Source organism: Petaurus breviceps, unplaced genomic scaffold (assembly GCF_028583685.1).
Source record: "Petaurus breviceps papuanus isolate PSGF00001 unplaced genomic scaffold, PetGlider_PUasm1.0 207, whole genome shotgun sequence".
NCBI lineage: Eukaryota > Metazoa > Chordata > Mammalia > Diprotodontia > Petauridae > Petaurus > Petaurus breviceps.
The window spans coordinates 21,390,931-21,418,879 of NW_027185850.1; the positions used below are offsets into that span (position 1 = coordinate 21,390,931).

General features: G+C 51.1%; 2 protein-coding genes across 3 annotated transcripts in view; one reads left to right on the forward strand and one right to left on the reverse strand.

Moving 5' to 3' along the window:
- Positions 1 to 18,860, forward strand: part of LOC138164946 (delta(24)-sterol reductase) — a 25,858-nt gene extending 6,998 nt beyond the window's left edge. Inside the window, exons 2-10 of one of the 2 annotated variants that reach the window (XR_011169239.1) lie at positions 1,694 to 1,849; positions 2,569 to 2,674; positions 5,850 to 5,968; positions 6,527 to 6,790; positions 12,030 to 12,173; positions 13,213 to 13,410; positions 15,138 to 15,316; positions 15,864 to 16,129; positions 16,395 to 18,860. Coding sequence is in view for 1 of the 2 variants with exons in the window: in XM_069092930.1 (XP_068949031.1) it covers positions 1,694 to 1,849; positions 2,569 to 2,674; positions 5,850 to 5,968; positions 6,527 to 6,790; positions 12,030 to 12,173; positions 13,213 to 13,410; positions 15,138 to 15,316; positions 15,864 to 16,017 (1,320 nt within the window). In the remaining variant the exon portion in view is untranslated. Of the gene's footprint in view, positions 1 to 1,693; positions 1,850 to 2,568; positions 2,675 to 5,849; positions 5,969 to 6,526; positions 6,791 to 12,029; positions 12,174 to 13,212; positions 13,411 to 15,137; positions 15,317 to 15,863 lie in introns of both variants that reach the window. The other variant, XM_069092930.1, reaches the window with a different exon arrangement.
- Positions 17,370 to 27,949, reverse strand: part of LOC138164747 (ciliary microtubule-associated protein 2-like) — a 46,751-nt gene continuing 36,171 nt past the window's right edge. The window contains exons 10-11 of the mRNA XM_069092712.1: positions 25,909 to 26,012; positions 17,370 to 17,725 (exon numbers count right to left, since the gene is read on the reverse strand). Coding sequence (XP_068948813.1) covers positions 17,370 to 17,725; positions 25,909 to 26,012 — 460 coding nt within the window. The remainder of the gene's footprint in view (positions 17,726 to 25,908; positions 26,013 to 27,949) is intronic.

The window sequence follows — 27,949 nt, forward strand, 5'->3', positions numbered from 1 at the left end:
CTTGTGTGAAACTGACATCTGAGAGTGCTCCTTGTGTGAAACTGACAGTGTGAGGCCTCCCCAAGCCCTGCACTTCCTGCCTTGGGGGCCGAGAGGAGAGCCAACCTGCACAGCTGGAAGTACTTGAGAACCATGCTAGTGCTAGGTGAAATCCTTCATCATCACAGGAAGTTTCACTCCCTCACTAATTGGCTTCTCTAAGCTCCAGGGAGCTACTCTGCAGATGAGTGAAGAGAAAGGGCTGAGGTAACCAAATAGGGAAAGTGGGGGTGGGGGAAGGGCATCCCTCTGGGATTCTGTCCATTCTGATTAAGTCCATTCCTAAGAGAGGGTGTCCAGCTTATGAAGGGACTTGAATGCCAGCTCTAGATTCTTTTGCTCATCAGGAAGTCGAAAGGGCAGAGGATTTTGAGTTGAAACCTTGCTTCAAATACTAGCTCTGCCTTGTGGGGCTTTGGGCAAGTCACCCCTCTCTGGACCTCATTTTTCCCATTTGTAAAATGAGGGGGTTGTATTTGATTACCACTGAGATCACTTCCAGCTCTAAACCAAAGATCTTGACTGAAGTGAGGGACCTAAAGTGGACTCTCCTCTCCCATTACCTAACTGGAGAAGGTTCCGGGCCTCTCATCTTGGGTCTGCCTGCTCTATCTGATGTTTCAGGAATTCCTTGATAAGCACCTCTCATAGGTCCTGTTTTAGAGGGAGGTTAATAAAAGAGAGACCTAGGCCCTGCCCTTAGGCCATTCAGGAAATCCCAGAGAGGCAGGTTTCTGCAGAGGTCAGGGCAGGAAAATGCTTTATCAGTGAGAGCTACATTGAAAGTGGAGATGGCTGGCGTGGGCAGCACATGTCACAGAGGAGATTGCTGTCGAGCCCCAGGATCCTGGATCTTCAGGCTCAGAGTTTAAACAGTCAGCTTCACTAGTGTGGAGAGGACTGGGTGAAACCTAGCCAGGCAGTGGGCCCACCCACAGGTGCCAGGGACTAGAAGCTCTTCAGCACATACAACACCCACTCTTCTGTAGGCCACCTGTTGTCCTGGCCTGGGGCAGTGATAGTCCCAGTAGCAGGCACAAGGAAGCATTGATTGAAATCCATTCTGAGCCTCACTTTTTTAGAGTGAAGCCTGGGGTTCTAGCCTAACTTGGCCATCCCTGGGCTTATTTGGAGTTTTTTTTTTTTTTGAGGGGGAGAGAGGAACCAACTTGTGGGGGTGGGGTAATCTCATCAATGTGGGGAAGTCCTAGTAAGAGTACTCCCTCCACCAGGAGATTGCCCTATCTTCAGTAAACAGTGGCTTCTACCACTTAGGCACTCAGCAGTTCCTGTACCGGCCTCCTCGTTCTTCATGGCTCATGTTCCCCTTCTACTTCCCTGTTTTAGTGCAGACTGACGCTCCATCACTCCCTTCCACGAGAGGCCTGTGGTCCTGCTCCCACCTCCAGATGATCCTGGGCTTATTCTCTGTGTGCTGTGCACTTGGTGTGGGCTCCCCCAACAAGTGTAAGCTCCTGGAGGCCCGGCCTCTTTGTTTTGCCTTGGTATCATCTCTAGTGTTGGGCCAGTGCCTGCCCGTAGGGATGAAATGAATGCCTTTGGCTCGACTGATTAGGAAGGTGGTCTCTTTAGAGCCTTGCCCTAGGGGGACGCTTTGTCTGAGCCTTCTGCCCCTGCCCCTTGGGCCCTGCAGGTGCGGGAATGGAAAGAAGAAGGGAGCAAGACCTTCATGTGCACAGGCCGGCCAGGCTGGCTCACGGTGTCGCTGCGCGTCGGGAAGTACAAAAAAACCCACAAGAACATCATGATCAACCTGATGGACATCCTGGAAGTGGACACCAAGCGGCAGGTGAGTGAGCGGACTTGGAACTCCCAGGAGGGCGTGGCAGCTCCCCAGGAGTCTGTTCTCTGACCGCATCCTGGATTTAAAGACCAGGTTAATGAGCCCCCCAGATCCTTTGTGCTGCAGTCTGCACCTGCCTTCACCTGCATTGTTTCGGGAGCTGGGCAGGACTGTAATTATTCCCATTTTACTGGCAGGAAACAGGCCTGGAGAAAGTAGGTGCCAGCCTTGGAGCAGGAAGGCTTGAGTGGCTGCAGTTCAGCTCTGAAGGGGAGGCCTCCCTCAGCCAGAGTCAGATCCTGGCAGGCAGAGACCTGAGGCTTCCTGGAGACCCTCTGGGCCTTCTCCCTGCTCTGTGCTGGCTGGGCCTGCTGGGCAGGTGGGAGGTCTCCCTTGAGGCTGTGAGCTGGCCTGTTTATTAGCAGGTGGTAAAGGCTTGTGTCCTGAAGCCTCTAGATTGAAGGCAGAGGATGCAGGGCTGGACCTGGAGTCTGGAAGATTCGAATTCAAATGTAGCCCCAGATACCCACCATGTGTGACCCTAGGCAAGTCACTTAGCCTCTGTTTGCCTCAATTTGCTCACCTGTTAAATGGGGATAATAGCAACACCCACTGGGTTTGTTGTGAGGGTCGTGTTTGTAAAGCATTTAGTGCCTCGGTGGTGCTGTGTAAATGCTGTTTTCCTCTGCCCCATTCATAGCAGTTCTCTTTTCTTTTTTATTAAGATTGTCTCTGTGGAGCCTTTGGTCACCATGGGGCAGGTGACAGCTCTGCTGAATTCTGTCGGCTGGACTCTGCCGGTTCTCCCTGAGTTGGATGACCTCACAGTAGGTGAGGCGGTGCTGTCTTGGGGGGAGCAGGGTGGGGGGGTGGAACGGGCCCTGGGCCGGGGCTTGTCCAGGAGCCCCTGAAGGAGGGTGGAGTCTGGATACCCAAGGATCCCAGCCTGCCCCCAGGCAGGACTCCACTTGACCCATCCCAGATGAGCCAGAAGGGGCTTGCCCAAGTTACCCATCAGTAATGAAAGTGCTTCTGAGCTCTCCCCAGAGACAAGCAGGGAGGAGCAGGAGGCGGCCAGGCCCCTCGAGAGGCAGGGCTGGAGTTGGAGAGTGTACTAGGCCCACCCGCCTTTGTGACCTCAGCCAAGACACTGCACTTCTCAAACCCGTGTCACCCTCAGTGAAACAAGGGGACGTGGCTCTCCAGGGAAGGGCCTGTCAGGCTTAGCCTCCTCTTTGTTTGTTTTTGGAGGGCTGTTGGGGTTAAGTGAGTTGCCCAAAGTCACATGGCTAGTAAGTGTGTCAAGTGTCTGAGGCCATATTTGAACTCAGGTCCTCCTGACTCCAGGGCCAGTGCTCTACTCACTGTGCCACCTAGGCACCCCTAGCCTCCTTGTTTTATAGATGAGAAGGCTGAGGCCCCCCTGGGGTCTGAACCTGGGTCCTGAGTGCACCCATCACTGCACCACCCAGCCTCCTCTAAGGAGCATGGTGAGTGGGGGAGGCCCTCAGGAAGCCCAGGCAGAGATAACCTTGGGGTTGGGGGGAGGGGCCCTCAGGCCTCACCCTGCCTCCCCAGCCTGGGGTTGAGATGAGGCGGTCTGTAAGGCCCTTCTAGCTCTAGGCCTGTGATCTCATGAGGGCATTGGAGAGGCATCAGTGATGGCTCTGCTGAGAAGGGTGGAGGAAAGACTGAGGAGTGGTCAGAGGTGTGGGAGGTGATCCAGGAGGGAGCTACCTTCCAGGAAACAAGTGGCTGGAGGGGGTACTAGGTGTGAGCCCAGGCCCAGAAGCAGAGGCTTGGAAGCCAGATGGTCTGCCAGGCAGTGGCAGCTGGGAGGGTGAGCAGGCTCAGGAAGCTGCTGCCCCCTCCACTGGGGGTCGTGGCACTGCCAAGCAGATGCGGGTTCTGACCCAGAACCAGAAGATCGGGGCTTTGTTACGCAGCTTAGTTTCCCTGACTTGTCTAAACCAGAGCCTTGCGTGCTACCCACACAGTGTGGAAAGGGGACTGGACCTGACAAATGGCCCCTCACCTGCCTTTTGTGAAAGAAGGAGGCTGGCCTAGCTCCTTGAGGCTTTCCAGGCCCAGGACCCTGCTCACCATGACCCTGGGCTGCGTCTTTGGCTGGCACAGAGGTGGGGGAGGACGCCCAGGTGAAGCCTGTGATGGGCAGCGTTGGTCCGTGTTCTCCCCATGGCAGTAGTGTGGCATGGTGCCAGGCACAGCCCGTAATCTCTTAGCAGGTGTCTCCTTGGCTGAGGTCCTGGTGCTGATTGTAATCTAAGCAGCGAGCTAAGACAGACAGACCAGAAGGGAGAGGAAGGAACTCCTGGCCCCTGCAATGCCCAGGGAGCCAGACAGAAGCTGGGAGGCCGAGACAGCAGGGCCTGAGCCCAGATGGCATCAGAGAGGGTAGGAGAGGTGAGAACATTGCAGCCTAGGATTCTGGTGGCCACGTGTGCATGCGTGTACAAGTACATGTGTGTTTGCAGGTCTGTCTGTGTGCAGAGAGGCTGTTTCAGAAGGAAGGAGCCTATCAGTGCCTGACCTCTGGGGCCCAGGTACAAGCTGCGAGCCTCTGTCCTAGACCAGCGTGGAGCCAGGGCTTCCCCTCCTTCCAGGGTTTTTCTCCTCAGCTCAGATATAAGCAGATGGCCTGGAGATGTCAGCAGATGCCTGCACCTTCCTCTTTTCCTGGGGCTCCTCTTCCCTTATTTCATGAGTGGATGTCTCTCTAGGAAGCACAGTGGCCAGAGTGATGTACTTGGGGTCGGGAGGGCCTGTTTGGTTGGTGTGTGATTAGCCCAGTGACTCCATTTCAGCAAGCCTCGGTATTCTCATTTGGAGAATGTGGATGATAATAGCACCTTATTCTGGTCATCACAAGGTCTGTGTGATGAGAGGAATATTCATAGAGCACGTGACCAGACTTTCAGGTGCTGGGTGTGTTTTTAGGGCACTTGTACGTGACACACATGTGCATACACGTGACGTTAGATTGTCAGCTCCTCGAGGACAGGGACTGGTTTGCTTTTGCTTTGTATCTCTGATGTATAACACATCCCTAGTCCGTAGTGAGCTCAGAACGAATGCTCGTGACTTTTCTCTTTTTAATCATCACACTGGTTATTATTTTAAATGCACCTGGCAGTTTCCATGTGCTTCAACAACACTGAGATAAGCCCATTTTGAAGATAAGGAAACTGAGGCTGAGAGGGTATAGTGAGTCCCCAGGTGCTAATCTTGGCCTGTGTGTCTCTGGTGTTTGCAGGGTTAGTTGTCCTGGTTACTCCCCTGAGCCAGGCACTTGAGGGGCTCTTAGCCCAGTTTTACAAGTGGAGAAACCTAGGCCATGAAGGTGATGCTGATTCCAAGTCTCGGATCTTTCCCTTTAGCTCTCTCTGTGTGTGAGTCAAGTCTCCCCAGGCCAGGTGACTCTCCCCCACATGTGTGCTGGCCCTCTTCTCAGAACCACATTTTAAAAGGCAGAAATAGAATGCACAGGGTTATGAAGATGAAATTAGGAAAACATTCAGAACCCCTCTCTGGAAGATTAGACTTGGAAAGGACAATCCAGAGGTCTTAGGTGTCCTGGTGCCAGGAGCAGGTTCAGAAGGGTTAGCTGTTGCTGCGAGGGCTTTGGGGCCAGGCCTGGGCCACCTGTCTGATGTTTGGGAAGTCACAGAGTATCCCTGGGTCTCAGTTTCTGCATATATAAAGTGGGAGGCCGGACAAGACGACCTCTGAGAATTGGGTGGGCCGGGCCTGCTGCCATCTCTGTGGCCCCACAGGGAGCCCAGAGGTCAGATCGTCCAGTCTAACCCACTCACTAGTTTGCCTAACAAGATGTGGGTCGTAAGGCCCAGAGCCTGGGTTTGAGCACAAGTACTCTGACTCCGAAACATAGGCCCCCTGTGACCTCTTTGGCAAAGCCTTGGGCTGCCGAGCACGGCTTCCCTGGCAGAGAAGGCCAGGGGCCTGAAGCATGTGTCTCTGCACTCAGGAGGTCTGATCATGGGCACCGGCATCGAGTCTTCATCCCATAGGTTTGGGCTGTTCCAGCACATCTGCATGGCCTACGAGCTGATTCTGTCCGATGGGAGCTTTGTGCGGTGTACACCGGTAAGGGAAGGGAAGGGAAAGGAAGGGATGGGATCGGGGAGCGGACAGTGGCGTCCATCCCGGGAGTCCTGAGCAGAGCAGAGCTGGGCCGCGTGCCTCTGACAGTCTTCACCACAGTGCCTCCCATTCACTCCACAAACTCTGCTGGGCAGTGGGGAGGCATAGAGGGAAGACAGCAGGGCCTGGTCTCTGGGAGGAATGGTCTTCTTAACAACCTTTGACAACGGAGTATCCATTGCAAAGCAGCTAGTGTTTAAGAGAAGGTGCTGGGGATACACAGACAAAGTGAAAACTGCCCCTACCTCCAGGGCCTTTGAACCAAAGGGATCTTAGAGCAGGAAGCTGACAAGCTGGGAGGGGCCTTGGAGGTGGTCTAGCCCAGTCCTTCATTGGCCAGAGCCAGGGTGGGGGAGATAGAGCCATGCCTCCACCCAGTGGTCTTTCCTCCTTCCTGCACTCTTGACTCAGCTTGGTTTATACACCTGCTGTGTGCCAGGCCCACAGCACTGGGGATATACAGAGAGGTGAAAGGGTGTGTTTGTGGGCCCTGTGTTGCAGACGGAGAACTCGGACCTGTTCTATGCTGTGCCCTGGTCTTGTGGCACGCTGGGCTTCCTGGTGGCTGCGGAGATCCGGATCATCCCTGCCAAAAAGTATGTGAAGCTGCGGCTGGAGCCCGTGCGCGGCCTGAAGGAAATCTGCTCCAAGTTCGCTGAGGAGTCCCAACGGAAAGAGAACCATTTTGTGGAAGGTCTGCTGTACTCCGTGGACGAGGCAGTCATCATGACGGGAGTCATGACGGATGACGTGGATCTGAGCAAGGTAGAAGGAGGGTCCGGGTGTCCGGCCTGTCACATGGTGGGACGAGCGGATTGGAATCACTGCCCTGGATTCCAGCCAGGCCACTGACATGCATGCTGTGCATGGGTGACTTTGGGCAAGTCATTTCCTTGCCTGAGCCTCAGTTTCCCTGTATGTTAAGCAAGGGCATCAGGCTAGGTGACTTTTAAGCAGCCTTCCATTTCTGATGTCCTGAGAGGTTTGCCTTCCTCAAGAACTCCACTTTCCCTTCTATTCGTGAAGCACTTTGCCAGCAGTAACATTGAGAGGGACAGAGCAGACACTGAATCCTGGGGCCCAGAGAGGGTGAGGCCCAAGGGCCCCCCAACTGGCTAACAAGTCTCACCATGGGGCTTAGCCCCCGCTGTTCCCACTTCCAGTTACAATGCCTTTTCCCTGACATAGGTTGAGGGTCAAAGTCTTAGAGCCACCCCTTTATTTTACAGATGAGGAAACTGAGGTGTGGAGAGGTCACTCAGGTGGTTAGTGACAAAGGCAGGATTTGAACCTTGATCCTGTCGCCTCAGATGCATTGACCTTTCCCCTAAACCCCATGGATGGTGCTGTCTTCCTTGGTGTTGAGCACTCCGCCCCTAGAGTTGTGGGAGGACCAGTCACCTCTGAGGTTCCCTACAGCTCTTGATTAAGGTGCTCTCTGTCCTTGGGGGGGCCTCAGGGTCTGAATAAAACAATAGGGCCTATGTGTACCTAGAGAAGAGCCTTTGGATGTATCTGTGGGAGGGCTTTCCTGACCAACAGCCCTGGGCAGTGTGGGCTTAAGATTCCTGTTTTGCAAATGAGGCAACTGAGTCCTGAGTTAAGTGACTTGTTCAAGGTCACACGACTAGTCAATAACTGAGCCAGGGGGTGAATCCAGGGTACTTTGCACTGCCCCAGAGAACCAGGCTAGGTCTTGATGTTGGCTGGCACAGGCACAGGCTTGGAGGCATCATGTGCAAGGCATATAGGGGAGAGACCAGTTGGGCCACATTCTAGTCTACCAGGACAAGACCGATGAAAAGGCTCAGCTTGGTGAGAGACGCAAACAAAAGAGGAGAACTGCAGGAGCTGGCAGCCTGATTGAGAAGAATGGGAAGCTGAGTGGATGGAGGCAACCACAGGCAGAGTGATGCCAGGAAAGGGGCAGCAGCTGGAGGCTCAGGAGACAGGGAGGAGCTGGAGAGAGAGCCCAGGGAGTGTGCAGGTGCAGGTGGCGCTCAGGGGCCCTGGAGGGCAGGGGCCGGGGTGTGTGGGAGGGAGCTGGGAGAGTGTGCAGGGCCCATCGCGATTGTTAGCCCATATTTCTCTGATTCAGTGACAGGGCAAGGTCTGCCGTCTGCCAGCAGTCTCCAGGGCTGCCAGCCTCTCCTCCTCCTCCACTGCCCCCAGCCATCCCTTCCGCCTGCCTGGGGACAGAGCCACGGCTTTCCCAGCCCCCGCTGACCTTGCTCTGCCAACCCCAGCTCCAACCAGTGGGACAAACAAGCCAGGCGTTCTTTGCTGCTGACTTAGCAGCTGGCAGTGATTGCCTGGGACGTGTTAACAAACAGTGCGGCACAGGGTGTGTGAATGCCGGTGAAGGCAGGGGTCACTGTGCAGGGAGGGGGCAGCAGTTACCCCAGGCTCTGCCAGGGCTGCAGCTACAGGAAATCCTTCAGAATTCAGAATCGTATTCAGAAAGGGGGCAGGCTTGGCCCTTTTCCCCTCCCCCCCCCCACATACACACTGTCTGGATGGAGCCTTAAAAGTTAGAATGTCAGAGCTGGGAGGGCCCTGAGAACAGGGGATGGCAGGGCAGGGAGAGTACATAGAACGCAGAATGACAAAGCATAAAAAGCCAGACTGTTGGATTTGGAGGGGCCCTGAAAGGCCTCTTTCAAGTTCAAAACTCCCTATTTTTGTACAAGAGGAAGAGGACCTGGAGGGTGAGACGCCTGTCCAGGAACCACACACAAACGGCCATCGGCCTCTTTTCTTTCTGAGGGCCCCAGGACCTCCCTCGGAGAGTCTTGATGCATCTGAACAAATGAACATCCAGACAGGCTTGTGGCCTGCTGCCAGCCCCAGTGGGCGCTGTTCATTGGAGGGGGAGAGTGTCAGCACAATGCCAAGCGGTTGAGCCGGCCTCACAGGAGGCCAGGGAAAGGGAAGGGGTGGGGAGGAGAGGGCTGGCCAGCCCAGGGGTTCCTGCAGGCAAACTGAGGTCAGAGGGACACACTACCCACCTAGGTACATCCCACAGTCATGGGTGGTTTACCTTTGGGGTGTGAACAATCTGGCCTTGGAGTCAGAATAGCTGAGTTGGGGCCTCGCTTTCCGTTTTCCAGATGAGAAAATTGAATTACATCAGTCCATCCATGAGCATTTATTCTTTTTTTAAAAAACTATGTGCCCTGGGGACCCAGGAAAAGGCAAAAGCAGGTGCTGTCCTCCAGGAGCTTCGAGTCTAATGGAAGGACAACCTGCAAACAGCTATGAACAGACAAGGAGTAAGGAGGAAGACAGGGAAATCTTAGAGAAGCAGTGGCAGGGGTTGGGGAGGGGAGGAAAGCCCCCCATGCCCAGAGAAGGGGTGCCCTGCACCCTGTCCCTCCTTTACATGGGGACACGGGCTCAGAGAAGGGGCTGGCCAAGCCACGGGCACTGGACTGGGAAGACTGTGAGTGAGGGTCCAAGCTCTGCTCCAGCCCAGCTCTTCTCACCCCCTTCTGAGCGATTTCCACTCTTCAGTGACTCAGTGGCAGGGAATGGAATGGTATCTCTAGAAGCCTTTCCTTCATAAAGGGGGTTCAGGGGCCCAGGGTGCACAGAGCATTAGGCTGAGAACCAGGAAGACTCATCCTCCTAAGTTCAGATCCAGCTTCAGACACTTCCTAGCTGTGTAGCCCTGGACAAGTCATTTCACCCTGTTGGCCTCAATTTCCTCCTCTGTAAAATGAGCTGGAGAAGGAAATGGCAAACCCCTCCAGTGTCTCTGCCAAGAAAACCCCACATGGGGTCACAGAGAGTCAGACATGAAGGAAACAACTGAACAACAATGAAATTCCTTGTAATGGTAATGACAGTCACAGTGGCCGACCCTGAGCCTTGGAGGTTCGCAGAATTAGGTGTGTGTCCTTTAAAAATCTTGCTCTATTTGAAGGCTTGTGGCAGGGCCTGCTGACCGCCTGTCGGGGTCTTGGCGTCCCTGCCATCACGGCCAGCCCCCCGCAGAGCCGTGGTGCTTCTGTGGCCCAGCTTATGCTGCTGATTAGTGCTTGAGCCCTGATTGTGTCTAGGGGCCCGTGCTCGGGACCTGGGAGATAAGAGAGCAGGCAGGGTCTAATCCACATGTGCCTTGTCCAGAGCCAGGCTCTCCAGGCTCACAAGTGAGGATCTCAGGGCTCTGCCTTGCCACTTGCTGGACAGACTTTTGCTGGCTTGGCTTGTCCCCTGCCCTCCATGTTGGCTTATGCCCTCTCTGTCCTGGCTCCATGTCCACCTCGGGCAACTAGGCAGGCCCCACCTTGGCCTCCACTTCCCAGCTCTCACATGTACTCTTACACACCGCACCTGACCAGACTTACAGACAGGGTTATGCCTGTCTCCCATTCCCCCCCATCCCCTCAGTGTCCCACGTTCTCGACAGATACAGACTCACTGTTACTGGGTGGGCCAATGGATAGTGTTGGGTTTGGAGGTCAAGAGACCCTGAGTTTGAATCCTGTCTCATACTGTTATTAGCTGAATGACCCTGGGAAAGTCCCTTAACCACTTTGAGCCTGGTTCCTGTGATTGCAATGACCTCTCACTGTTGTTGCGGGGGTGGGGGGGGGTTTGAACAAGGCCTTAGAGTTGGTGCAGCACTTTATAAATGCTCACTGTTATCACTGGGATTGGGAGGAAGGAAAACTTTCTGGCTGGGGGAATGGGACCCAGCTGCCTGAAGTGGGGGGTTTCATGGAGTGCCTTTTGATCCCTTCACTTGTGGGTGATCTTTCCCTGCTCAGCTCCCACTGTTCAGAAATGGGGCCCTTCGTCTTGGGGCTCTGCTGAGGAGAGGCCAGTCCATGGATAGATCATCAGCTCCTGGAGGGTGGGCTCTGCTTCCCCTTCATCTTCGAGTGGCTGGGTTCCTAGAGCAGAGACCAAGCCAAGGCCCCACTAACTGCTGTGCCCCTTGTCCATTCTGTGTTCTGACCAGCCAGGGTGAGCGACTTGGCATTAGCCATGTCCAGCCACCTTCCCCTTCCCCCTTGTTCCCAGGCTGGGCTCCTTTTCTAGACTTTGACACTGGACATGGGAAGGGAGGAGCCTTGACTCCCCCTCAGCGCTCTCTGTGTCAGGTTGATTTTGCATTGACTTTGCTGTGTACGTGCTTCCCCTGTAGGCTCCTGGCACCTGGAGGATCCAGGTCTGGCCAAGGTCCCTGGCACACTGCTGACCCATAATGCAGGCGTCATTGAATTAAATCAACATGTTCAAGAAGCAGCAAAGGATAGAGGCAGCCTGATGTTCCTCCCTTTGAATGCCCTAGCAATAGCAGTCCTGGCAGGTGGGCCAGGGCCTGTGTAATTCAGCCCTGGGGGGCATTGTTTAATGTGTAGTATTCTGTGATTTGGCCCCAAGAACCCCCGAGCAGTCCTCTCGTGGAGGTCCTGGCAGGATCTAGTCGAGCAGCCAGAGTTACCAGGCCCTTAGGTCTAGTAGGGACATGGGTGGTCAAAATACTCTGACTCCTAATGGCAGGCAGGAGATAAGGAACATGGGAGATGTGTGAGTCCTGCTGCTCCTTCCCTGCTCACAAATGATGATAAAATTAAGAGAGGTGAAAGAACCATAGGACACAGAATGTCAGCTGGGAGGGAGCTTAGAACGGGGGTGTCAGGGCTGGGAGGGAGCTTAGAACAGGGGATGTCAGGGCTGGGAGGGAGCTTAGAACAGGGGGTGTCAGGGCTGGGAGGGAGCTTAGAACGGGGATGTCAGAGCTGGTTGGGACACCTTGATAGAACAGTCAAAAGCTGGTCTAATCCATCTTTTCCTTCATTTCATAGAGCAGCAGGCCTAGAGGCAGTAAGTGGCTTGGCTTAGACCCCTTCTCTGATCCTTAGCTCTTTCCACTTTGAAAAAATGCCAAGTGCCCAAAAAATACAAGGGCCATGGGTCCCATTTTCACCTTCCCCCACCACGGCCCTCAAAAATCTGAGTAGCCCCCTGGACTCCTGTTTTTCCCTCCCTTCAGCTGAACAGAATTGGTGACTACTACAAGCCTTGGTTCTTCAAGCACGTAGAGGAGTATCTGAAGAAAGACCAGAAGGGGCTGGAGTACATCCCCTTACGACACTATTACCACCGTCACACGCGAAGCATTTTCTGGGAGCTCCAGGTAAGGTTAGGGCTGTGGTAAATTTCACGCCCCCCCCCCCCACACACACACACAGTCTTCATTAAAGAATGTTTTCCAGTTTGTCAAGAGGTGGGACTCTAGAATTTGTCCTTTGTCTTGGGGTTTTTTCCTTAGGTGGGGAGGGTCTTCCTTCTGAGGAAGGAGTCCAACGAGTGCACTTTCCTTGGGAGCCTTGTCCATAGGGTATCCTAAAACTTGAATTTTTAATAGCTTAAAACTGCACCAAGATTTCTGGGACCCCCATCTTTGAGGAGATGGACAGCCTGGTATTAGTCTCTTACCCATGAGAGGTACCCCAACAGACTGAAATGATGGGGTGAATTTACTAGGATCAGATTTATTGAGGATAGAAAATGTAAAGTCCAGCCCCAAAGTTCAAAAAGTCATCTGCATAATAGGTACAGGATGAGGAGATAGACAAAAACACCAAAGGGTTTTAGTGGCCCACAGACTCACTAGTGTGACCAAGCGGTCCCCCAAACCACGGTAGTCTTACTCTATTTAGACAGGCATCATATCCAGAGGTAGGGAAGCAGGATCCTGCAGCTTTTGGCCCTAGCCAGATTGTACGTGGCATATCGCGTCCACTAGAAGGCACCACTTTTTAGGAGAAATGTTGACTATACTATATGAAAATCAGTTGAAGGAACTCTTTGAGTCATCCTACATTTTTAAAATGCCTCCAATGTGCCAGAAACTGTACTAGGCACTAGAACAGCAGTTAGAAATTAGAGAGGGTTAGCCTGGAGAAAAGAAGGTGTGTTGGGGCGTGGCCATGTCTTCAGTTCACCAGAGGGCTGTCTGGCAGGCAGTCCCTTTGGCATGACAAAGCCCTTCTCACCATAGGGAAGTGGAGTTTGGGCTTGATGGGAGGCGGCCCACTCCCTGCCCTGCCCTGGATTTTTTGGAGCAGACTTGAGTTTCCTCTGCTGTGGGAGAGCATGCTGGGAGTGCCTTCACCTAGGACCCCTCCCAGCATTGGAGATAGCCCCAACTCCACCTGTCTTTCCTGTTCCAGGACATCATCCCCTTTGGCAACAATCCCATCTTCCGCTACCTCTTTGGCTGGCTCGTGCCTCCCAAGATCTCCCTGCTGAAGCTGACCCAAGGCGAGACCCTGCGCAAGCTGTATGAGCAACACCACGTGGTGCAAGACATGCTGGTCCCCATGAAGGTGCTGGAGAGGGCCATCCAGACCTTCCACAGTGACCTCCACGTAAGCCACCCTCCCCTACACTCCATGGTAGGCCCAGGTGCCCTTGAGCAAGGCACTGCCCCTGGGGCGTGGTGAGAGGCCAAGCCAGGCGATGACCCATCTGCAGCCATACAAAGTGCATGGCCAGTTACACTTGCACCTGATTCCCACACCATCCCAGTGAGGAGTGCAGACCAGGGCAGGAATCTTATAGATCAGGAAATTGAGCCAGAGAGAGGCCAGGCGGGGGCTCGCGGCAGAGCTAGCTGCTTCTTCCTGGGTCTTCTGATGCCACATCCCGGACTCTGTTCACTGACACGATACTGAAATGGTTTCTGTGGGCTCTTCTGGCCCCAACGGTCTAGGAATCCAGTGTCACAGGAGCAGAGAATCCTGGAGCTACAGCTGGAAGGTGTCTCTGAGGCCATCTTGGCCAAACTCCTTATTTTACAATTGAGAAAACTGAGATCCAGAAAGGTTAGCTTACTTGCCCAAGGTCATACAGTCAGTTAGCAAGCAGTGACTGAGCTCCTGCTACATGCCAGGCTCTGGCTCTATCCCTGCGTGTGCAAAGAAAGGCAGACACAGTGCCTGCTCCCAGAGACCTCACAGTCTAATGGGAGAGACAATGTGCAAGCAGCTCTGTCTGAACACGGCAGATGGAAAATACGTGAGATGTTCAACAGCAGAGGGAAGGCAGCATTGGGGGGATCAAGAAAGGGTCCTTACAGATGGTGGGAGGTTAGCCCTGACTTGAAGAAAGCCGGGGAGCAGAGGTAAGGAGGAAGAGCGTTCCAGGGCTGAGGGACAGCCAGACAAAGGTGCCTGGGATTGGAGGCAGTGTCGTGGGATTGCAGAGTATGTTGCTAAGGTTGGGATGAAGGGGGTGGAGTAAGGTAAAGGAAGGGATCGGGTTATGTAGGGCTGGAAAAACCAAAGACGTTTTGATATTTGATCCTGGAGGCGATAGGAAGCCACTGGAGTTTATTGAGTAAGGAGATAACAAGGCCAGTTTGAGAGCTTGAGTGGAGAATGGACTAGAATGGAGAAAGCCTTGAGGTAGAGAGACCAACCATTAGGCAGCTACAAAAGTGTAGAAGTGACTCTGAGATCATGTCACCCAGAGGTGTGGAGGGTCTGCCTGGGGTGGCGGCCGTGCCAGAGGAGAGAAGGGGCACACATGAGATGTGCAAAGATAGACTCAGCAGGCCGGATGTGAGGTGTGAGAGAAAGGGAGGGGTTGAGAGTTGGGAGTCTGGGGGATCGGGAAGATGGTGTCATCTTGACATTAGCAGGGAAGGTCAATGGGAAGACAGAATTCAGTTTGGGGCACACTGAGTTTAAAATACCAATGGGTCACTGTGTTGAGATGTCCAGTAAGCAGTTGAGGGTACAAGTCTGGAGCCCAGCAGAGGTTACTTTGAGAAGTGTCTGCTTAGAGATCATTGTTGAGTCTGTGGCTGCTGATGAGGTCACCAGATGAGATAGTATAGAGGGAAAAGAGGGACCAGGACAGAGTCTTGGGGGTACCCACAGTTAGTGATTATGACCTGGATGAAGATCCAGTCAGGGAGACCAAGAAGGAGCCCATGTGAAGGGTGGAAAAAGAGCCACGACAGGGCTGTGTCTCAGAAACGTAGAGGAGAGTTTCGGGCTAAGTAGACGTCAGGTTTGGCAGGGCTTGGGTCCCCTCCTCTTCCCCACTCCCCAGCCCTCAGCTTCTTGGCCCCTTCCTCTCTCCTGCGCAGGTCTATCCCATCTGGCTGTGCCCGTTCATCTTGCCCAGCCAGCCAGGCATGGTCCACCCCAAGGGTGATGAGACAGAGCTCTATGTTGACATTGGGGCCTATGGAGAGCCACAGGTGAAACACTTTGAAGCCAGGTCTTGCATGAGGCAGATGGAGAAGTTTGTCCGAAGCGTGCATGGGTGAGTAGGCTGGTGTCCTGTCTAGGTCGGTGGGGGCTTGGCCAGCATAGCTGGGTTTGGGGAAGGCCAAGAGACGGACAGAGAAGTTCAGTGTGGGGCGGTTGGAAGATGGAAATTTGTGCCTGCTGTCTGCTATCCTCTGCCCTGCTCAGATGTAATCCAAGTACTTGGGATACTGTCATTTAGTGAAGAAGCTGTGCCCTAGGGTTGGGTTGGAGCGGGCTGCCTGGAAGGGAGGCATAGCTCCTCTCCTGGTGAGACTAGAGTTCCACCAGGTGGAAGTGGAGGGCCAACCCTGAATTTTTAGGTGGTGCAGTGGGTAGAGCACCAGGCCTAGAGTCAGGAAGACCTGAGTTCAAATTCAGCCTCAAGTTGTGGGACCCTGGGCAAGCCATTTAACCCTGTTGGTCTCAGTTTCCTGCACATGGTGGTGTGAATATGGTGACAGCCCCTCCCTCCAGGGTCTCCCAAGATGATATTGTAGATTGCTTAGCGCCTGGTACTTGGGGGCTCTTGAGTGCGGGCGCTCACCCTGTCACCCCTCCAGGTTCCAGATGCTGTATGCTGACTGCTACATGGACCGGGAGGAATTCTGGGAGATGTTTGATGGCTCCCTGTACCACAAGCTTCGCAAGGAATTGAACTGCCAGGATGCCTTCCCCGAGGTGTTTGATAAGATCTGTAAGGCTGCCCGGCACTGAGCCTCCCCTCCCTGAGCCCCAGTCTGTGCCCTGGCACACATGCAGGGCGTTTCCCTGCCTGGGTCAGGTCCTGCCGCTCTGCCCACCTGCTCCGCCTTCTTTGAAACAGCCTGTCTCTCAGAATGAAGAGGCCTGGCCTTTTCCTCTCAGCCCCCTGCCAGCAGACTTCTGGAAAGTCCCCAAAGCCAGAGTTCCATGGAAGCACTCTGGATTGCTCCTGACCATGCTTACGAGGCTCAGGAAGGTGCCTTCAGGAGTTGCCCCTGTATGTGCCTAGGGGCCTCTCCAGGAAAGGGAGGAGCTCCTTTGGGGCGCACATGGGTCTCTGCCAGTGTCCACGTCCCTCAGCCAGCTTCCGCCCACCATCTGTTGTCCAGGCCTCTCACCCAGGCAGCATCGAATGAACGGTTCTTCCACAGATCCCACTGCAGCATGCCCCACCCCGCTAGCTAGAGCCAGCCCTCAGTGCCTTGCTAGTAGTGGGCACTTAATAACTGCTTTGTGAATCCCCCATGGCTCTGTCCAGGGTGGTTGGTCCTGGAGCCGATTCCCTCAGGGAGTGGGAGCCTCCAGATGCTGCTGGAACACGCCAGAAAGTCGCCATCAGCCTGGTGGGGCCGCGTGGATCCGTGTTGGCCTTGCCTGTGGAGTCAAGAAGATGGCCTGGCTGCCTGAGTGACCACAGCGCTGCGTTGGTGCGACCCCAGCATGAAACCAACCAAAAGTATTATGTCGCGGCTTCTGCAGCCCTGAGTTGTGTCTCCTCCTGCCCACCTCTTAACAGTGGCTGGCGACGGTTCATTTCAGTGCCTTACACGAATCCTAAGCCTGGCGAGAGCTTGGGATGGTTCTTGTCTCCCCTTCCCTGGGGAGAGGAGCCCTCCCAAAAGGTGCCCTGCCTCTTGTCCTGATTCCTGACTTCATCCTGACTTATGCAAAGCTCGTTTGGGGGCTCCAGACTGGAAGACGCTAGAGCGGGCTGCAGGAGGAGCTGGGGATATGCGAGCTGTGCCCAGGCACTGGGCGTGGCCTCACGGTCCCCATCTGCAGAACAAGGGCATCGGACCTGAGGACCCCCTTCAGTTGTCAGTTTTCAGAATTTCCTCTTCCCTAGGGTTATGAAGGCTGCAGCAATCACCTCATTGTGTTGTTGGGAGACCAGCTTGGCAGGATCCACAGACTTTCTTAGCTAAGACATCCCCACAAGGGCTTGTGGTCCAGACGCTCAGACATGTTGACAACCTCTAGTGGTCCTAGCCAAAGGCTGTGGGTGCCAGGCTGCCCTGGCCAGCAGGCGGCTCCATCCCAGCTCTGGTCTCGATGCCTTCTGCCATGTGTCTTAACCATACGTGCTATGCATCGCTTAGGATGTTGTTGGTGCTCTGGTGGGAGAGGGATGACCCTGGCCCCTGGGAGGACTTCTGCCTCACGGGCTGCTTGTCTCCTGCGTAAGCCGATGATTCTACCTGCTGTAGAGGAGAGGTCGTCAGCAGGAGCTGAGCCCATCCTGGTGACCCAGGCCTTAGCCCGTCAGCATCTGCAGCCTGGAGCACGTACAGGAAGAGCCCTGCAGCCTGCCAGGTGCTGCTGGGAAATGGCACGTGTGCCTCAGACGCGGTCACCATCTTGGAATTCCGCCAAGAGGTGCAGCTCACGCAAGGTGACCAGAAGCCTCCAAGAGCCCTCAGATTGAGAGTCCGTGCGGCATCTAGAATCGGAAAGCAGTTAGTTTCAGAATTTGCCTCAGGTTCCTGCTTCATTTCAATGTAACTCCCTGGATGTCCTTGGACAAGTCACTTAGAGCATCTCCTATAGCACGAGCAAATGAGCAAGTCAGACCCGGTGATCACTAAAGGCTTCTCCAGCACCACTGTTTTGCAAAGGAGCTGGCATCCCCTGTTCTCAGGCCCCTCCCAGCCCTGGCATCCCCTGTTCTCAGGCCCCTCCCAGCCCTGGGATCCCCTGTTCTCAGGCCCCTCCCAGCTCTGACATCCCCTATTCTCAGGCCCCTCCCAGGCCCTGACATCCCCTGTTTTCAGGCCCCTCCCAGCCCTGGCATCCCCTGTTCTCAGGCCTCTCCCAGCCCTGCCATCCCCTGTTCTAAGATTCCTCCCAGTCCTAACATTCCTTGTTCTAAGGGTTCTCCCAGCTTTGATACACTCTATGAGGCAGAGATGTCAACTTGAGACCAATTGTTGCAAAACTCCTGAGTGGGGCCCAAACCAGATTAAAATGCAATTGGGAAATATTTAACAAAAGCTACATATTTAGATATTTAAGATAATGTTAATTTGTGGTTCTCTCTGTCAGTGATGCCGCTGGCTGAGTGTGACCCCCTGCCTCAGGCCTCTCCGGCTCTGACATCCAGCCTTTGTTCAGGTTCTGACGTTCTGTGCTCTGAAGGCCCTCTGAGCTCCCACTCTGGTCTGGCAGGTGTTTTTAAGCTCCTTTCCAACCTCTCTGATGTGTTATCTGGGAACACAACCCAGTGCAGCATATGCAGTCAGCCGTGGGCCGCCTGTGTTTGCGGAGGCGCCTCCTATGACTTCAGGTGGATTCCAGATCCGGACAGAAAGTGTGTGTGGGAATAGTGGCCCTGTGGCGGCCACAGGAGTGGTCTGGGTGTTCTGAGTCTGGTGACTAGTGGAAGAATTGGGATGAAAAGGGAGTCACTGATTGTGGGGGTAGGTACTGCTTAGACTGGAGAGGAGGCAGGCGAGCTTGGGGGAGAGCCCTCAGGCCCTTGGAGCCTGGGCAGCCCTGGTGAAGAAGCCATGAACGTTCTTCCCATCTCCTCGATTGTTTGTGTGGCTGTTGTCAAATAAAGTAACCCAGGAACCATCCAGTGTTGTCTCCCATCTTCTTGGTCCTGGGGGTGGAGCAGACAGTGGGGGATGCGTGGTGGGCTTCCCTGTCTTTTCCAGGCCCCAGCCCTGATGCTGCTCTGACAAGAGGAGTTCTTCTGGTAGCTTGTCCTGGTCACCTGACCAAGGCGGGTTACCTCTCCATACGAACAGAGAAGGGATGGGTCCCCTTCCAAGGGACCCCTGTTCTCCCAAGAACAGTCATGAACAATATGACTTCTTGCAGCAAAGGCCAGATTTCTTTAAGGGGGTCTTGCAGATCCATAGTCCATGGGACGCAGAGGTGCCCTGGATTCCCTGGTCCTGCTGCAAGCATCTCACCGTGGAGCACAGCTTGAGTTCACTAGTTAATATGCCCTGCTCAGACGCCCAGCATCAGGTGCTCTCTCTGCTGGGGCTTAGTCTCAAGGAAGGGGAGGGTGGCTCTGCATCACCTGGTCCATGTTTCCCTTCTGCTGATTCCTGTCTGGGCCACATCTCTCCGTCTCCAGGCTTTGAGGGTCAGCGTGGACGGCTTCTTTAGACAAAGGTGATAAAAGCTGTGCTGACTGGTTAAACAACGGTCAGAGGCCTCATAGATACTTGGGGAGGCAGTCGCTGACAATGGGCCACTCAGCCCAACCATCTGGGAAGCTGGACTTCATACCGTGACTAACAAAGCAGTATTCCAGACCAGGACCTCATGCCATGCCTGACAAGGCAGTGTTCCAGACCAGGACCTCATACTGTGACTGACAAGGCAGCATTCCAGACCAGGACCTCATACTGTGACAAAGCAGTGTTCCAGACCAGGACCTCATGCTATGACTAACAGCAGTGTTCCAGACCATCTTCCTGCCAAGCTTCTGAAGCCCACCCTCTCACCTCCGACCCAGTCCTCTGGCTTCTGCTTGGGGGCTGTGCTCCGTCTGCCCTCCCTCCTTCCCTCCTCTGCTCTGGGAACAGCCATGGAGCCACTGATGCCTCATTTTGGGAAAGAGTGTGCCAGGCAGCCATCCTGGGGTCCATTCATTGTGCCCATGATTTCCTGGATGGAAGCATCCCACCTGGCACCACTCCCTTCTCCATAAGCTCCCTGAGCAGCCCTGGCATTTTGTGTTTGTGTCCCCAGGACTTAACATGCTTAGTGCCTGTACTCTTATCCCAACTCCCACTCTCACAGAAGAGTCAGCCCTCCTAAAAACAGCCTATCTACATTTCCCCTTCAGGGTTCCCAGGGTATTTCTGAAGGGTCAGGCCCCCATTCTGGTGTGTTCTCTCCAATATCAGTTGTTCTCAGTCTTTTTTCAGTCGTGTCCAGCTCATATGACCCTGTTTGGGGTTTTCTTGGCAAAGATAATGGAGTGGTTTGCCATTTCTTTCCCAGCTCATTTTACAGATGGGGAAACTGAGGCAAACAGGGTGAAGTGACTTTCCCAGGATCATCCAGCTAGTAAGTGTTTGAGGCCACATTTGAACTCATGAAAATGAGTCTTCCTGACTCCAGGCCCAGTGCCCTGTGCACTGTGGTGCCACCTAGCTGCCCCATGGAACATACAGATTTCTCTAATTTTGAGGAACCTCTCCCTTTCATCATCATCTTTCCAGGATCACGACATCTGCTAAATTAGCCAGAAATTCTAACATTATTGTCCCCTAAACATTCCTGTTCATTGCAGTTTAGTCAGAAACAGCACCAGATTTGCAAGAGGTCAGAGAACTGGCTTTGTCCAACCCCTTCATTTTACAGATGAAGAAACAGGCAAAGAGGGGGGCCGACCTGCAGGGCTCAGCCTTAGAGGGCAGAGCCAAGACGGATGAGCAGAAGCTATGAGAAAGCAGACCTTGACTCCATGGGGGCGGGGGAGGATCATTGCCATCCACAAGAGGTCGAAGGAATTCCTTGTCACTGGATGCCTCTGTGCTAGGCCTTTGCTGGGACCCCAAGGGGACTTTGAAGGAGGATTAGATCAGTCATGAATACAAACTTCTAAGCTAGGGATTCTTTACCTGTGACCCATGGACCTCTCCGGAATCTGGAGAGATTTCCAGGGGATCCAGAACATTGATGGAGAAAAGAATTACATTTTCACTAACTTTTGGTGGGAAATTCCTTCTTACTCCTATGCATGTTGTTTTATATCTTTAGAAATCTCATTCTAAGAAAGGGTCACTAGGCTTCACCTGACTGCCAACAGGGGCTAGGGCACAAAAAAGATTAAGAACCCTCTAGGAAGATGAGAATAAAACTAGAATCCTGGAGGGAGCAAGATTCACCAGGTTTGGAAACTCCCTCTGCTGAATAAATGACCTTGTATTCATTTTGCACGAATCCTTTATATATTAATGTGGGCATATAAGCTCATTGAGGAAGGTGTTTCACTTTTTAGCATTATATATCTAGGGTTTTTTGATTAATGGATAGATAACCTTGATTAAGACATTATTTTCAGCTCCTTCAATGGGATCTTCAAGACACATCAGGGAGATTTAGAGTCTACTGATCAGCCAACATTCTCTAAGTATTTTAGAGTTTCCAGAGGACTTTGCATTTTCAGAACATTCATTTTTGGGGTGGCTGGGTGGCACAGTGAATAGAGCACCGGCCCTGGAGTCAGGAGGACCTGAGTTTGAATCCGGCTCACACTTAACACAAAAACTAGCCAGTTGACTTTGGGCAAGTCACAACCCCAATTGCCCTATCTTCCCCCCTCCAAAAAAAAAAAAACAAAATTTATTTTTTCAAAATACTTAGGGGTTTCCAGAGCACTTTGGATAGTTGAATTTTAGACTTCATAAAACATTTATATTTTCAAAAGACTTTAGAATTTCTAGAGCACTTTTAATTTTTCAAAGTTTTATTTGTTTAATGTATTTTAAAGAGTAATTTAGAATTGGTAGGGCCATTTACATTTTCAAAGTACTTCAGAGTTTATAGAGAACTTTGGATTTTCCAAATATTTGAGAGTTTGTAGAGGACTTTGCATTTTCAGATTACTAGCCTTTACAGAGAATTTGGCATTTCCAACACAATTTATTTTTTTCAAGCTCTTAAGAGTTTACCAAACACTTTGCATGTCCAGACTATTTTGTGTTTTACTGAGGACTTTGGCTTCTCCAAGTACTTGAGTGTTTACATAACTCTTTTGCATTCTCAGTGTATTTTTTAATTTACAAGATACTTTTCAAAGTACTTTGGAGTTTATAGAGCATTAAGGAGCTAAGTGGCACCATATTGCATACAGTATTGGGCTTAGAGTCAGGAGGACCTGAGTTCAAATACAGCCTCAGACACTTCTTGGCTGTGTGACCCTGGACAAGTCACTTAAACCTGTTTGCCTCAGTTTCCTCATCTGTAAATGAAATGGAAATGGCAAACCACTCCAGTATCTCTGCCAAGAAAACCTACAATATCAACATCTTCAATTTCCAAAGAACTTTTCTTTATGCAAAACTATGGCAGCATCCCAGAAAACCTCAAACAGAAAATGGGGAACCCCTCATTTTGCAAAGGAGAAAACAGTCATCTGAAGAGGAGTGAAGCCCCAGGGTACACAGGTAGCAACAGAAGAGATGAGATTGGTTCCAAGCCAAACCCTAAGCATTTTCTTTAGGTCGCAGAGCTAGTTGAGTGGCTGAGCCCACTTGGGACCCAAGCCTCCTAACTGCCCTCTGGAACCTAAGATCACTCAATTCGGAATGAGAAGACCTGAGTTCAAATCAAGGCTCTTCTGCCCACCCCCTCTCTGGGCTTCAGCTTCACCTACAAAAGGCAATGGGTGGATTAGGCTGTCTCCAAATTTCCATCCAACCATCAATCTAGGATGTGGCTCCTGAGCTTGGTCTTGAAGTATGGTTAGTATGGTTTAGCCTATTATATAGGTGTGGTCCCTGTGACATTCTCAAGCCTGGGGGGAGGAGGGAGGGAAAGAAAGAGAGAGAAAGGTTTTATAGGGACCATCAAGCAGGCAGCTAGGTGGATAGAGAGCTCCAGTGGAGGCAGAAAGAGCTGAGTTCAAATCAAACCTTAGAAGTTGTGTGACTCTGGGCAAGTCACTTAACTTCTAACTGGGAATATTTAACATGGAGCAGAGAAAGCCCTGGGGAAACAACTGTCTTCCAGTACTTGAAGGACCGTGACACAGGAGAGGGATGGGACTTGTGTTTGGGGACTGTGGGAATCAGCGGCTAGTGTGTGTGTGGGAGGGGGAGGGGGGGTTGTCCCCGCCTCGGGGAGGTGCTGTCTGAGTTCTCTGAGAGGTGAAGGCTGGAGGGGAAGCGAATCAAGGTTGCCACATGTGAGTTGGGTTGAGGAATATTTGGTTTTCTGCAGGGGACCTTTCCTGATCCGCCTCCTCAACGCCCCCCCCCCCAACAATTCTCTTGTACTTCAGTATCTGTTCTGTTATTCATATGTGTTGTCTGCCTTAATAGAACGACAGAAATCATTTCATTTTACTGTTTGTACCCTCAGCGACTAGCACCCCCTAGCAACAAGGACTAGGCATATAGTAGGTGCTTTAAGAAAACCATGGCAAGACCTATGTGAACTGATGCAAAGTGAAGTGAGAAGAACTCAGAGATTATTGTTCACAGTAACATCAATATTGTAATGATGATCAGCTGTGAAAAATTCAGGTACTCTGATCAATGCAATGATCCAAGATAATTCCAAAGGATTCATGATGAAAAATGCTATCCACATCCAGAGACAGAACTGACGGACTCTGAGTACAAATCGAAGTATAGTTTCTTCACTTTTTCTTGCTTTTATTTTTTGTGACATAACTAATATGGAAATGTGATTTCACGTGTATAATTAATGTATTGCTTGATTTCTCCATGGGTGGGAGAAGGGTAGGATGAAATAAATGAAAGCATCCTGTTCTACTTTTGGACAGTTATTAAGCACTGGAAGTTTTTCCTGCCATCAAATTGAAATTGGCCTCTTAGTGGCTTGTCCCTTGCTCTTGCTTCTGCTCTCAAACAAGTCCCATGCTTCTTCTAGGTCACAGTCCTTCAAGTTCTTGAAAACAGTTGTGTCGCCCCAGAGCCTTTTTTGCTCCAAGCTAAATATGCCCAGTTAGACAGAGATTAAGTGACTTGTTCAGGATCACACAGTATCTGAAGTTAGATGTGAACCCTCTTCCTGCCTCCAAGGCTCTCTGTCCACTCACCACCTACCTGTCTGCTTGATAATCTCTACAAAACATCCCTCTTATTCTCTGTCTCATTCTTTCTTTCTCTCACCCAGGTAGGTTGAACCCCAATAAATAAAAATAATCAATTTTTGTGTTTTTTTTTACTAAGGTCAAAAAAAGATCCCTAAGTGGAATGAACTGGTTCTTAGTAGATGTAGGGAGTTGCAGGCTTGATAACAGTTTCCAGAAGAAGGATATAGATAGTGAGAAAATAAAATTGATACTGTCTCCATTTTCTAAATTGAGTTTATTCTGTATTATTGTCAGCATTTTGTATACTTCCCAAGTCAGGTTTCTTTGTCTCTGAGTTAAGCTCAGAAGTTGATTTCCTCTCTGAGCTAATTAAGTTTAGAGGTTCATTTTTCCTGCTAATTACTATTCTATTCTTGTGTAAAGGAAATCTGTTATCCTTGAAGGACACAGGTAGATGCCAGGGAGTCTATTAATCTCTGCAACACTGACTGTGCTTCGAGAAAGTTTGATCTGTTATCGCTGTGACACTAGCCACACAGGTAGACACCACCAGTGAGCTTTCCATAGTGAAAGATGGAAGGAGGGATTGTTGCTAGCCCCATATTTCAAATTTCCAGCCAATCATATTGTTTTCCCATCTGTGATGCTACAGGCTTTGTAGCCAGTCAGATTGTTTCCCCCATCTATGATGCTGCCTTTTGGCTTTTGGATACTTCTCCTTTTGTCTGTAAAAATGATCTCTCTGCCCTCATTCTACATCTTTTGGCTTGCTGAGGGGCTAAAGACCCCTTTAATTGGTAATAGCCATCCTCATGAATAAATTGCCCATGCTTGAAATTTAGTGCCTCAGTTTGCCTTAATTTCAATCATGACAAGTCAGAAAATTGGTAGAGAGGATAGGAGAATATCATTTGAGACAGTATTAAGTCTTCATCCCCTCTTCTGGGGTGTAACAAGAGACAGCCTGGCATTGTGGAAAGAGCCACAAACTTGGAGCTGAGAATGCAGAGAGGCCATTGATCCCAGCTTGAAAACAGAGCAGCTGAATTAACTGGGACAGCTCCCATGGCTTCTCCAGGGCTTTTTCCTGATCTCCAGTTACTCATTTCTAGACAGCAGCCTAAAGCTTCCAAACCACTTTGCTCACATGAGGTAGAGAGCATCAATGTTACTGATTCCTCATTTTTCAGATGCAGATGCTGAGACTCAGAGACAAAAGGTGACTTATGTGAGGTCACACAAGTAAACCACAGAGTCAGGACTCAAACCCAGGGCTCTGACTCCTAATTCAGCACGGGTTACCTGTGAAATTCCCTACCTCCTGTCTAGCCTGTCACCATCTTCCTTCCTCCCTTCCTCCCCCTTCCCCCCCAGTCCCACTTTGGTCACAAGGCCCTAGTTAGGTTGAAAGCATCTCCAGACCACACACACACACACACACACACACACACACACACTCACTCACTCACTCACTTCCTGATACACCTGGCTCAGTCCTGACACAGGCTCTATACATTCCCCTCAATCTATACTTTAATACACCAAAACCCAGAAAATTTTTTTTTTTAAAAGGATGGATAGGAGGCCTCTTCCCAAATGCCACCCACTTGCAGTTTGCTTGGGTTGGTTGACCTTTGCCCAGTTAAACCAAGAGTTCTCATTGGAACCTCACATTAACTGATTTCTTGAAGCAAAAGTGTGTCCCAGGTGTGTCCCAGCCAATTTCTGGGGCTAGCGCCAGGCCGATGTGTTGAGCTGAAATCCCAGTTTTGTGGTGTCTTCTTTCTCTCCCAAATTTTCCCTCCCTATGTCCCCCATGTCCCTTGCTTCCCCTTACTTTGAATCACTAGGCTTCTCTGGAGGGCATGGCTCACACCATGGTCTTGGACATCTTTGTGAAGAACTTGAGGGAGGGGGGTCAGAACTGTGATCAAAAGGTTGAAAATTCTTCCCTTTGTTAAAGGGGATGAGCCGCTGCCTAAAAAGAGCAAAAACAAAATATGGGGAGGGAGAAGAAAACACTAGTAGATTAAAACAACTGGTTGGCCTATAAATGCTCATTATAATAGCGATTGTGTCATAGCTTTAGAGCTAGACAGAATCTTAAAGGAGTCCCTTTTCCACGGATGTTGAAATTGTGGCCAAAGAAAGATTAGCAATGGCTCCCAAGTCAAACACTGTAGTAAGAGGCTGAGATTTGAACTCAGGACCTTTGACTCCTATGCCAGGACTCCATTCACTGTACCAATGTGCTATCTAACTCTGTTCATCCACAGTGCTTTATGGAAGAATATTGGGGATAATTATCCTCTTTGGACAAAGGAGGAAAACAGAAGCGATGAAGTATGGATAGAATGCTAGACTCACAGTGACAAGACCTGGTTGAGTTGTGGCTGCAATGCTATGGGGTCAAGTTACTTTCCTTCTTAGAGCTGGTTTCTTCCTGTCAAATTTAATTCAACAAATATTTATAAATGTCCACTAAGAGCAGCTAGGTGGTTCCATAGGGCACAGAGCACTGGACCCGGAGCCAGGAAGATTCATCTTCCTGAGTTCGTATCCAGTCTCACACACTTAATATCTGTGTGACCTTGGGCAAGTCACTAACCCTGTTTGCCTCAGTTTCTTCATCTGTAAAGTGAGCTGGAGAAGCAAATGACAAACCACTCCAGTGTCTCTGCGAGGAACACCCCAAATGGAGCCACAGAGAATCAGACATGACTGAAAAATGATTCAACAGCAATAGCAGCAGACAAGAATTAGGCACCAAGGAGGCAGACCCCTATTCTGAATAAGAATATCTGTGATTGGAAGACCTCAAAGGCCCAAATCCATTCCAGCTGAAACCTGACTTAGACGATCAATCAGTAAGCATTTATTAAGTGCCTACCATGTACCAGGAACTGGACTAAGTACAAAGACAAAATGAAATAGTTCCTGTCCACAAGGGGCTTTCCTTTACATTCTATTAATATGGACAAAATATACCGTTAAGTGTGTACAAAATAAAGAAATTAAATAAATACAAGATAATTGGGAGGGGGTCAGGAAAAGTCCCCTGTAGGAGATGGCAGTTGGGCTGAACTTTGAAGGAAACTAGGTATTCTAAAGGATAGGGGTGAGGGAGGCATGGGTCATACCCTATGCAGATACACAGAGATGGGAAATGGAGCATTGTGTCTGAACCAGAATGCCCTCTGTTTCTCTAAGCTATATTTTAAGCTCCTCAAGAGTATAGACCAGTGATGTCAAACTCAAATAGAATCTGGGACCACTAATCCATACATAAGTATCCTTGCACCATATATTGACTTAGTTTCAATATGTAATATTAACCATGTTTTATTGTATCTTTATTTATTTTGTGGATAGAGTATCAGGGATCTGAGTTCAAATTTGGCCTCAGACACTTACTCATACTCTGGGTAAGTCACTAAACCCTGTTTGCCTCAGTTCCTCATCTGTAAAATAGGGACACATTAGAGAAGGAAACCACTCCAGAATCTGTCAAGAAAATCCCATGGACAAAGTCTGTGGGGTCACATAGAGTCAGATATAACTGAATGACAACAAATACATCTTAACTTGGTTCAGTTCAACTATGACAACAGAAAGACAATTGCTGCTACTAGTAATCCTGATGAGGGCATCAACCTTTCTTCTACTCTGTTTTCTTGTAGGTAACCGATGAAAGGAGGAAGAACTGGTGGCTTGTGGCTAGTGTTCTTTAACTAGCACTTTAGGGCCGACTGTGTTGCCAAGGGAAAAACAAGAGAGAAAGATGAACCTTCTCTGTGGCAGAGTGGGAGGCTCTAGGGAGTCTGGTTAATTGGGTAGCTTCCTAATCATGTCTGTGTCTATGTCTATGTATATGTCTGTGTCTATGTTTGTGTCTGTGTCTATATCTGTGTCTGT